At 42.0% G+C, this 11,335-nt stretch overlaps 1 protein-coding gene across 2 annotated transcripts; it reads left to right on the forward strand.

The window, feature by feature from the left end:
• Positions 1-138: 138 nt before the first annotated feature.
• CHCHD7 (coiled-coil-helix-coiled-coil-helix domain containing 7) lies at positions 139-9,039 on the forward strand. 2 transcript variants are annotated; one of them, XM_062489175.1, is made up of 5 exons: positions 139-328; positions 1,357-1,474; positions 2,995-3,071; positions 3,641-3,739; positions 4,492-9,039. In XM_062489175.1, the coding sequence occupies exons 3-5, from the start codon at positions 3,018-3,020 to the stop codon at positions 4,591-4,593; spliced, it is 255 nt and encodes an 84-aa protein (XP_062345159.1). In that variant the 5' UTR covers positions 139-328; positions 1,357-1,474; positions 2,995-3,017; the 3' UTR covers positions 4,594-9,039. The 2 variants fall into 2 exon arrangements, with proteins under 2 accessions (XP_062345159.1, XP_062345150.1); XM_062489166.1 differs by lacking the exon at positions 1,357-1,474.
• Positions 9,040-11,335: the final 2,296 nt, after the last annotated feature.

Genomic DNA, 11,335 nt, shown 5'->3' on the forward strand with positions numbered 1-11,335 from the left:
TTGGACGCCTCCCCCAGTCAGTCAGGGCCGCGGCCGCGCCCCGCCGCCGGCGCCTGCGGACCGCGCCGCCCGCCCCGTTGGTGGAAGGAGGCGCCGCTCACGGCCGGGGCGGGCACGGCGCCGCCGCCATTGGCGGCCCGGCCGTGCCACTCAGAGCCGCCGGGGCGTGGGCGGCGGCGGCGCGGGGCCGGGGGGAGCCGCGGGGCCGGGAGCGGGGTAGGCTGCGCCCGTACTTAAGCGCGCTGCCCGAGTCGCTGACGTCTTTCGAATTGGAGACGGGCTGCCCCCCTCCCGCCCCGGGCTCCCGCGGACACGGCCGGGGACGGAGGTGAGTGCTGCCGGCGGCGACCCGCGCTGCGCCCGCCGGCCGCTTCCCCTTCCCGGCCGGCGGAGGAAAGACTCGCTCGACCTTCGTCGTCCGCGGGCCGGGGCAGCCCCGCTCGGGCCCGGCGGCGGCGCGGCCCGGGCACCGCTCCCTGGCGGCAGGTGGTGCCGAGGGGAGGCGGCGGGAGCGGCCGCGGGGAACGGCCCGGGGCGGGGGAAGGGTCGCGGGGCGCTCCGCCGCCGGCGGAAGGCAGGGACCGCGCGGGGGGGGCGCCGGCCTCGCCTCGGCACCTGGACGGCCCCCGGCCCTCCGGGAAGCTGAGTCGGGCGAGGCGGCGGCTCCGCGGTGCTGAGCGGCCCGGCCCGCCGGCTGCCTCCTCCTGCCTCCGCCGCGGTAATAGCCCAAAAAGCTGTACGATTTTTAGTATGGCCGTGGCTCCAGGGCTCAAAGTTTTAATGAGCTGGTCTATATTGCAGCATAATTAGCAAATTTGTATCTATGTGTGTACATTTAGAGCAGACCAAACGCTTTTCAATGGGCGGGAGCCTGTAGCGAAGTGCCCTGATGGTTTATTAACTGAAAAAGCCCTAGGGTTAAAGAGTGCCAGCAACAGCCCTGGTTCTCTGTGGTACCGTTTACAACTGTTAATGTGTTAAAGCATAATTAAGAACTGTGGAATAGACAAGCCTTCGGTTGTGGTTGGGCTCTGACCTGTAATCTGAAAGCAGGAAGGAAAGCCCGTACATGTGTAAAACCTGGGAGGAGGGGGAAGCTCGCTTCCTGCCCAACTGCTCATTCAGTCGCACAGCAGCATTTCGGCGTGACCCGCCTGCCCTTCCAGCTGATAATGTTTCAAGTCTGAAGTACTTCGGAGAGGGGGAGAGTGCAACACGTGCAGGAGCTATCGGACCTTTTGGGTAGTACTAAGAATGTTTAAGCATTTGCCCGCTCTGAGCTGTGCATCTTCATTAGCACCCGAACTGCTTATTCGTTAAGTAGGTGTTTAATGGATTGTGTGTATTGTTTCTTAGGCTGGGCACGGTTGCAGACTCTGGTAGTGTAATCAAGCTGAAAGTGTCAAGTGCAGTTTGTATAAGGGACACTGATGATGATGGCACATCCTGTGACTCACAAGTATTCTTTCAAAGAGTAAGTCTGAAGTTAGACTAACACTGTACACCTTGAGGCATGTCTGATTAGGTGGTAATATCAGTGAGATGCAGAGTCATAACACAGACACATGCAAACATCTAAAAATCTTGTATCTTGTTGTGGTGAGTTACGTGAGGCGTTGTGGCATGCTGCTTTTGCTTCGTACTTCTGCCTTCTCTCCTCCTTTCTTGAAGTCTGTGATGATGCTAGTGTACCTGTGTTTCTATTTGAGTTGGAAGTGCCTGATCAAAAATGCAGTTGCACCCACCAAAAAAGAGAACATTTGCCTAGCTTGTGAAATGAACTTAGGCACTGGTTAGTTCTCAAAGGAAAGTGGAAGCATTTCCTGATGCTGTTAATTAAAAGGCCCATTTTCAGAAGATGATCATATGGAAAGTGAAGAGTACTCCAGGCACTAGGAAAAGCCTTTTAAAACCTAAGGCGTGTTTGCTGGGAATAGTTTACTCTTGCCTAAAGAAGAAACCCTATCTAAAACAGTTTTCTGTGAGCTATGAAGAGCAGTACTTGAATTTTTTTTTCCATCTGGTATCAAGCAAAATAGGCTTTTTACTGCATATTTGCACTTACCATTCCCTAATGCACAGAAACAGGTCTTGGTTAAGAATTAACATCAATGTTTTTCAGGAAAGTAAAAAACAAGATTAAGCTGTGTCCTTCATTAGCTCCTTCTGTCCTGTGTTTCTGATTGCATTGATTCAAGCAGTCATCTGGTCAACATTAATTTATTTTTTGTTAGATTTAGTATTTGTTTGAAACGCATACCTGTATCACCATATGTGTGCCATAGGCAATGTATAGGAAGCTGTAAAGGGAAAGAGGGTCCGCTGTTCATCTTGATGTCATCATCTTGGATCGGTGTAGATTCTTGGCACTGAACTCTTGTCTCTCTCAAGCTTACAGTTCCTAGAGTCAGTGTCAAACTACTAAATGGTAAAAAATGTGATTCAAGCTGTCATACACAGTGTATGTGGGTCTGGTCCCACCTTGCGGTGAAACCAGTTCTTTTTCTATTACATATTTGATATAGCAACATGGAGATAGTTGGGCACTTGGGAAAGCTCAGTGGAGATGCAGATGTGATCCAGCTAAGGAGTAGGAATAAATCTGGAAAAGTTTACTTGTGCATTCCTCCCACACACTATTAATTGCAGTGTCTACAGTGTGTTGGCTGTGAACAGCTTCTATGGAGCTGTTTCTCCTGCACGTGGTCACTTCCTCCATGATACACAGGCTGGTGTGAGAGCTGCTGCAGTGGCTCCGTTCTCTGCAGGAGTTCATCAGGGAGTGAACAGTCTTGGTGATGGACTAAACCTGCCAGTGTTGTCTTGCTGTTACTTCTTTTGAAGCAACACTTGGCAAAAGAAGTTTGGGGCTTTTTTTTTTTTTTTTTTTAAGATAACAAAACTGTGTTACTAGAAGACCTTTATTAAATACTGAGATTCAGACTTAATCACTGTTAAAAGTAGGTACTTAACCTGTCTATTTTCCCTTTCTAGCAAGGTACGAGTGTCTGCCTAGAATGTCCAGGCATGCAAAAAAGCTTAGAGATCATGATATAAATCCATGTCTAGCGGTAAGATGATCAAATTGACATGTCTGTCTGTACATTTCAATGTTATATAATGCACTTTCTAGGGGACTATTCTGTGGATAGCACACTTGCATTATAGCAGTTTGCATTAAAAGTTTTTAAGAGTGTGAAGATGGGAAGGGCTGAAAATCATCCATTATAATAAGCATAAAACAAGTAATTCCCCATAAATAAGGGTAAAAACAACTGTTGGCAGTCTCTTAAACTGTCTGTCCCTAAAACCAGAGCCTGAAATCCTGGTTAGACAAGCTTGGTTTTTTTTTAAAAGTCTTTTGTGAGTTATATGGAGCATCGTTGTAAACAACTATTCTGTGGACTCTGTACTTACTGTCTGGAGAGTACTATTTATTCTCTGTTATCTCCAAATGAAATCACTGCTTGGAAGTACTGATGATCCTTTGTAATAGGTGTTCCTTTGCTCTCTTTGATAGTGTTCTTTCATCTGAAGAGTTCACTCCTATCTTCATAGATATTCTGGGACTTGTTAAACTATTTAAATACTGAGTACAGTAACTTCCCTCAGCTCTGAAGTATATTTTCCCCTATTAAAGGAAACAGATGCCACTACAAAATATATGGATGACAACAACTATAACAAGGATATGTGTACTGATTATTTTTTGAAGTACAAAAACTGCAGGAAATTCTGGGTAAGCACAGTAAACTTTCTAAATTTTTTAATCCTTGTTTTGCTTTATGGAGATTACTTCTGACATGCTACTTTCTGAACCCTTTAAACTTGGCTAATGATGTTTTTATGGTAACTTACCAGCCCAGGTAGTCTCAGTATTCATTGCTTGAAGACTTAGGCACATGCACATCAATTTACTTCTCTTGATTGCTCTGAGTTTAATCTCTGAGATTGTGAGTCAGTCTTCTTGCAGTACCTGATATTTTCCTCTCAACTTGAGTCGCATATTTCTAGTAATAAGTTCTCTTTTGAACCAGTGCAGTGGAAAAGTTCTGAGGCAAGGTAAGGTTATCTGGTTTCCCACTGACTTGGATCATGTTTACTTTAACCTAATATGAAGCTTATTCGATGGTAGAGAAGTATCATGAGAAACTATGTGCAGCTAAACTGTTCTCTGCTGTTTTCTTTCCTTATACTATTGTAGTAAAGAGGTTTTAGCTTAGCCTTTACATACTTGTGTCAACTGCAAAAATAGCCTGTTAGAGATGATTGTGCATTAGTCTGGCATAGAATAATGTGAATACTGATTGCACTGTATTCTGAGGCAGCAAGGTAAACAGTCAGGTACTTGAACTAACTACTAGTATGTTTAGTTATCAGCTGGATCTTGATATATCAAGCATTTTTCTATGAAAGAATTTTGTTCATTCAGAGCCCAGGAGCAGAGATTCTGCAAAATCTGTTCTCACGGTCACTTTGTTATATTTTCAGCATGAAATTATGATGCAAAGGAAGAGAAATGGTGTGAAACCAGAGATGCCTGCAGCAGAAGAAAGAAAGAAAATACTGGAATCAATGGGGAAGCCCTACTAACTAGAAACCTGAATTGACTGTTGTCATTGTATATATGAAGACTTAGCAGCAGCAAGTTACCGTTTTATGAACTGGATTTTACTGCTGCCATATCTTGGATTAAAATAAGAGCTTAAACTTTGAAATGTGTGAGCTTTCTAGGATAGAACTTCCTGGGTTTATTCATACTTCCTGCCATAGGAACCTGACCTCTTTTTATTGGGAGATACAGGTATCAATGCAACTTGTTTAGGAACTTTTGGAAGTAGAAACTACCTTACTGTGAAATGCTAAATATAAAATTAATGTGATGTGCAGAAAGTCTGTTTGAAAATAATGGGGTTGGTGGGCATTGTAGTGTGGTTCTAAGACTGGAGAAGGTTGAGAAGCTGGTACATGCAATGTGTTTCTTGTACTAAGCTGTTCTGCTCAATAGTATGGATTTACCATGTGTGATTTTCACTGTTTTCACATGTGTTGTATTCAGTGTTCCCAGTTTAAATAAGACTGTTCATGAACTGAAATCTTAAATCCAACAATCTGATCATTAGGTCTGCTGCTGCACTTGTCAGTGACAGCAGAAGCTTGCAGTAAATCAGATCTGCAAGCTTTGCTACTTAAAAGGTTAGAGAGACTGGTGAAGATGAAACTGAACTCAGGTCTGAGCTGAATAGTAATTTCTGTGGATAGTAAATAGATACTTTAGTGGCGGGCAGGCAGGGGGGACTTGCAGACATGTAAACAGATCCTCTGAGTGACATGGCAGGTTTAACTATAGTCCATCTAAGACTCTGGACAGCTGAAACCTGGGGTTTGGAAATGCTTACTCATACAAGATTACAAAGCTCAGTTTAAACAGGTACTCTAATCTTAAATAAACTTGGTTCTTTAGCTAAATTGAACAACTAATAAATGTAAACAAGTTCTGTCTAGTGGGAACAGTGGTTTTTACTTTTTACCTTCTGGTGTTCTGTCTTAAAAGCTCCTATCCTGTGATAAAACAGAAGAACTACTGTCATGAGCTCAGGTTCCATGTGAAATCCTTTTACTTCTTACTGGGATCAACTTGGCAGAACTCTGGCTGACCTCATGAAGGATGGTGTAAAAGTGTTGCCTCTCTATTTAGACTGTTTTGGAAAGACTTCATGGCTTTCTGTTTCTCCTGTCTGGCTTGTCTTGTTTCTTTCCACTATAGACCAATTTCTATGCTTGCTGTGATTTTTTTTTTTTTAATGCTCATTCCTTGTTGTTTGATCTGAGTAGCAACTACAAAATCTGCTTTGCTCCTCCTTTTTGTTCTCCATCTACATCTGAGTTTGAAATGGATTGATCCTACCCTCTTGGTTGGAATGAGTGTGTAACTCTATGCCTTTTGAGTATACAATTCTCCAAGCAAAGCTGTGCAGCCTTTAAGCATGTCACAAGTTCTCTTGTCAGTTCCTGGCAAGGAAAATGTACTTTCTCCCATTGAGATAATAAGAGTCTTTTATTTCAAATTACTTTCTCTTCACCGAAAGTGCAAACTTCAACATTTTCCTCTGTGTTCATGTTTTTGTTCTTGTTGTCTTTGGTTGGCTTTCTTTGTTTGTTTTTGTCCTTCTCTGTGGAGCTGAAGATATTTTCATTCAAGATTCAAGGGCTTGCTCTTTTTTGCTATGTCCTTGCCACTTGTTAATACCCTCCTACATTCCAATCTTTCCTCTTTTTTTTTTTCCCCCCCGTTTGACACCAGTTATTCTTTGACTGATTTTAAGATTTTTGTCTCTTCTCATTGCAGTTTTTTTCTAGTACTTTTGTTCTCTGATCTAATGACGTAGTTTTGCAGTGACTTTCTAATATTACTCTTTGTGAGGGTTGTGTGTTCTCTGTTCTTTCATAGTGAGAGAACTTCTTGCTTTCATTAAACTTAGCCATAATACTTCCTCATTAACCTTACCTCTCCTTGATCTTTTTAGTCTGCAGACTTTGGACAGGTATTGTCCTCTTCCTTAGGGCTGTGTCTCTTCAGACTCTTCTGGCTTTACTGCCTTGCTTGTCTAAGGGCACCTTCTCTCCTACTTGGCACAGGTTTGTCATTTGCCACCTCTGCTGTATCTTTGGACATGTTCTTTTCTCCTATGGCTTTAGCTACTATTCTAGTGCTTGCTGTTTTTCTATTCCTGTGCTCTTAAATTCTGGGCTTGTTAAAATTTACAGTATGTTTTAAATATATGCAGGAAGAACATCATCATGTTCTTGATGTGGTTATGTTGATTCTTCTTTCCATAACTTTAAGGAACTTGAGCTTATCTCAAGTTATCTCAGTTTATCCTAGGATTTCCTTTCAGGTGTTTTCTTGTCATGTAGAAATGCTCTTTCTCTTAACTGTTGCACTTGAACCTTTGTTTTTTTTCCCCTGACAATTTTTACTTGGGAAGCTTCCACTAGCATTGTTTCCTTTTAAAGGATGACTGCCCTATATTTTGGCATTGGTAGGTACCCTGTGCTGCTTTGTCAGGTGCTTGTAAAGAGCTAGTACTGGTCTTCAAAAAATCAGAGAAAGAGATGCATTACTGCTTTCAGGTGTCAGTGCAGGAATGGGGAATCACAGGATGGGCTATGGCACATGTATTGCTCAAAGAGTCTAACATTAGACTTCCAAACATCAGTGGATGCACATGGATGCTTGTGGATGTTACAACAGAATTTAGTTCAGTGTTGAACTGAGGGAAATTTAAGGAGTGACCTTGTAGATTAAAATCTGTTTTAGGGGCCACTGTTTATTTCCATTGCATACGCCTTACTGTGAAATAACACAAGTTGATGTAAAATCTTGGGAGAGCAAGGAGTTTTCTTCATGTTGTAATGTCTTAATGTCTCTCAAGAGTGATCTGTTACTTGAGTATGAATTATTATTTTTATCCCTCACGTGAGGTTGCTGTTCTTGCTGTCACTACTGAAGCTTGAGCGATAAAGTGTGATAGCTAACATACAGGCTCTTGGGAGTTTTTTCCCTTAATTTTTGTAGTGCAATTAACTACCTTCGGTGTTAAGCCAGAGATAATGGTCTTTTCCTCATACCTGAGAGCTTATGTTCCACACTTCACTGAAACAGAGGTAAGCTTCAGCTTGCCTTTCTTACTGGACAAAAAAAAGCCTGGGCTGAATTCTTAATTTCCCTAAAGCACAGTCTTGTATATTAACCCAAAAAGCATACCACATTGGATCAATATAATTAACTAAGAACCAGGGAAGGGACCTGTCGATTGGCTTTAGTTTTTAAATATGTGTAATTGCTTATTTTGCTTGTGATATAAGGACCAAATGTGGATAGTGGTATTGTTTGATAATTTTTTTTGACAGCTGGATGGTGCTGTTGTACAACAGACTGAAAACAGAAGCACTCCACCCACTACTGGCTCTTTCAAGCCTTTTTGGTCTCTTCCTATAGAGGTAGCAGAATTCATCCAATAGAAAGGAAAGATGGTCTCTACAATCTACTGTCACTACACTATAAACAGAAAAAGAGGACAGGAGTCTAAATAATTTCTGGGAAATAGATTTCTGTGCAGCCTGAGAAGCTTTGGAATCTGGTCCTTGAAAAGATTTTTTTTCAGTGTGGTTATTTGATCACAGCTAAGCACTGAGCAGCAGCTGTAGGCTTTCTCCCAGGTCTAGGTGAATATCTTGATTCCTAGCTGTACATTTTTACCATCTCATTTGTTTCTGTTACCCTGCATTGCAAGGCCTTGTCTGGCTCAAGAGTTTTCTGCTGCCACAGTTGGGATGAGTCTGTGCTCTTGAAGATATTCAAAGGAAGTTCACAGAATTGCAAAGTATGATGATTTGGAAGGGACCCACAAGGATCACTGAATCCGAGTTGTCTAGCTCTAGAGTCCTGGAAATTTCTTTGGATTTAGCTGAAGCTTTTGAAAGGCAGGGAGCTGCATCTGCTGCTGCTCTGAATCTCTTTCACGGTCTTTTAGTGAGACTTTTGCACTCAAGTGATCAAAAACATGCTCATGGATGAGCTTTGGTAAAACTTTTGCAGAAGAGATTGAGAGTACAAAGTGTTGCAGTGCTCTAATGCATTTGGAGACAGCCCTTAACTAATGTTAAAAGTATCTACATCTTTAAAGTTGGTCTTCCAAAATAACCATGGAGTGATTATTGTGTGAAAAAACAGTACACCTTTGCAGGCTTTTGTTTTCTTGGAAGAATCTGAGGCAACTGGAAGAAATAGTTCTGTAAGTATTAAAGTAGTAAAAAATAAACAAGCAGAGTTTATTATAATATTATTTATTAAGAACACTACTTCAGAGTGTTCTAATTTTTATTGTAGCCTATTTGATATGAAGAAGAGGAGGGTAGTAGTACACTTGTATTAATACAGTGGATCATTTAAACTTAGTTATTTTATGGCATATATGGTACCATATGTAGTAACTCAAACCATCAGATTTTGAATAAATAATTCTTCTCTTTAGGTTTCTACTTTGACTCCTATCTCAAAATCCTTTTTTTGAAGAATGGTTCTGAAAATCCTCAATCATTACTGGTTCTTACAAGTCCCACTACCCTTGAGCTGTGCCTATTTTACTTCAATAAATTGCTACACACTGCAAACACTTCCTGATATCAAGTGGCTCTGGCAGAACACAACAGACTTCTGCATAGAAAAAATTGAGCTAGTGTCTCTCAAAATGGAAAATTATTGTAACAAGATCATGTGTAATGACAAAAAGGATGCTCAAGATAGTATATTCAATCAATATTGAATATATTCAATATATTGCACCATTTCTAAAAGCAATTCATAGCTCTAAGACAAATTGAATAGTAATAGGGGCCATCAGCTCAAGCCTGACTTTGAAGAATCTAAACTTTCTTAATTGATAAAAGATTACAATTATATTGGAAAAAAAAAATTGCAGTGCTTTTATGGGAATAGCCTGCTGGTAATACACTGGTTGCCTGCTGTGGTATTTAGGCATCAGGAGCCTATGAATGACAAATTTTGATTCCAGCAGTCTCTGGTGCTTCATGTTTTACTGACAGCCTGTTCCTACCTCAGCACTGCTAGGTTTTATGGAAAAAATACTTCATCAGCCTTGGAGATTGACTGTGAAATCTGCTAGGATATAAGGAAATGTTTCTCAAAAGTGCTGCTTGAATGGTCTTTACAGTCATTCCCTTCAGCTACTGCCATTCCACGTCCCTTCTTCCTCCTCACCCCAGCAGGTGCCTCTGTGTGTTCCCTAGCATCTGTGCTAATACTGTCCTCTACCCTGGGCCATGTATCCAGCTGACAAATAGCAAAGGGAAAAGGAGGTGTCCATTGCTCTTCCACCCAGCTGGACCTCTGAGCACCTCTCTGTGGAGCTGCAGCCACCCTTGTCTTCCCAAGGCTGGAAGGGACAATGTAGGGTGTCTGAGTAAGCAGCAACATACAGGAAGCAAATGCTGAAGTCACAGCTGCTCTCACAAGTCAGAAGAGGCTTTCTGTGCTTGAAAAAAGGGCTTAGCTATGAAAAGCTGTGAACACAGAAGTGGCATGGTTCTTAAACCTCAGGGCTGTAAGATTTAGTCCAGCTGTTACCCTGCCTTTACCCAGTCCCTGAGTACTACATCTACACATTTTTCTAATAACTCCAGAAATAGTGATTCCACTACACTCCTGGACAACCTCTTGCAATGGCTGACAACCCTTTTGGTGAAGAAAATTGTCCTTGTCTCCAGTCTAAAGCTCCCCTAGCAAAACATGAGACCTTTTTTTCTTTTCCTGTTGTTTGTTACTTGGCACAAGAGACTGAGGGGTGAGACTCTCACCTCATTGCAAGCTGCTTTCAGGCTCTTGCAGAGAGCAATGAGTCTCCTTTTCTCCAGGCTAAACAGCCCCCATTTCCTTAGCTGGTTCTCATAGCTTATGCTTGAAGAATGTCCAGCCTTCCTTCTTTGCCATTAAGGATTGCTTCCAAAGCAGTCCTATTAAACAGGCTCCTAGACAGCCCAAAGTCTGTCCACTGGGTGTCCAATGTGGCAGTTCTGCTGGACACATCTCCCTTCTTCCTCTCTACCTGCTCCTTTCTCTGAGAATCAAACAGTGAATGCCCAGTTCTACACCTTCATCCAAGTTCCTCAAGAAGTTGCACCATATACTAAATTCAAGTCTCTCCTCCCATCTGGAGATGTTGGTGCAAAAAAAAAAGAAGGTATGGGAATATTTTGCCTCTACTCATGTTCCCTTAAAGAAACAGGTTTGGTTTTTTTTGTTGTTTTTTTTTTTTTTTTTTTTTTTTTGGGGAAGCTTGAGCCTAGTTGTAGTCCACTTTTCTTGTCCTGAGGTAAACTCAAAGTTTGCCTTTGAGAAGACAGGTGTGTCCACTTTATTCACTTCTACCCTCGATGGCAGAAATTGTTTTAAACCCAGGCTGCGTGGTCAGAGTGAAATGCAGTAGATGTTCCTGTTCTGTGGAAACTACTGGTTAAAGTGATTACTGAGACTTAGTTTGACTGCAGCCAAGTGTTCTAAAGCATTACTCAGTCTGTGAATTTGCTTTTTCTGCACTGTATGTTAATGAATAATCAACTGTGTACCTTTATGTTGCAAAGTTTGGTGTTTTAATTGTTCATTGCAGAACATGGAAAGCAACTAGTTTTTACTAGATTTTTTTTGTTTGTTTTTTTTTAAGTGGTGCCCATGATTAGTAGACAAAACATTGTGAGATAAATTGAAGGGCTGAGCTGTCTAACAGCTCACTAATGTCAAATGAGGAGACCCTGC

The sequence above is a fragment of the Cinclus cinclus genome, chromosome 1, assembly GCF_963662255.1.
Source record: "Cinclus cinclus chromosome 1, bCinCin1.1, whole genome shotgun sequence".
Classification (NCBI taxonomy): Eukaryota; Metazoa; Chordata; class Aves; order Passeriformes; family Cinclidae; genus Cinclus; species Cinclus cinclus.

Coding starts and splice junctions, on each gene's coding strand:
- CHCHD7 (XM_062489175.1), top strand. CDS start 3,018: ATGTCCAGGCATGCAAAAAAGCTTAGAGATCATGATATAAATCCATGT. Junction 3,072..3,640: donor ATATAAATCCATGTCTAGCG/GTAAGATGATCA, acceptor CCCCTATTAAAG/GAAACAGATGCCACTACAAA. Junction 3,740..4,491: donor AAAACTGCAGGAAATTCTGG/GTAAGCACAGTA, acceptor TTATATTTTCAG/CATGAAATTATGATGCAAAG.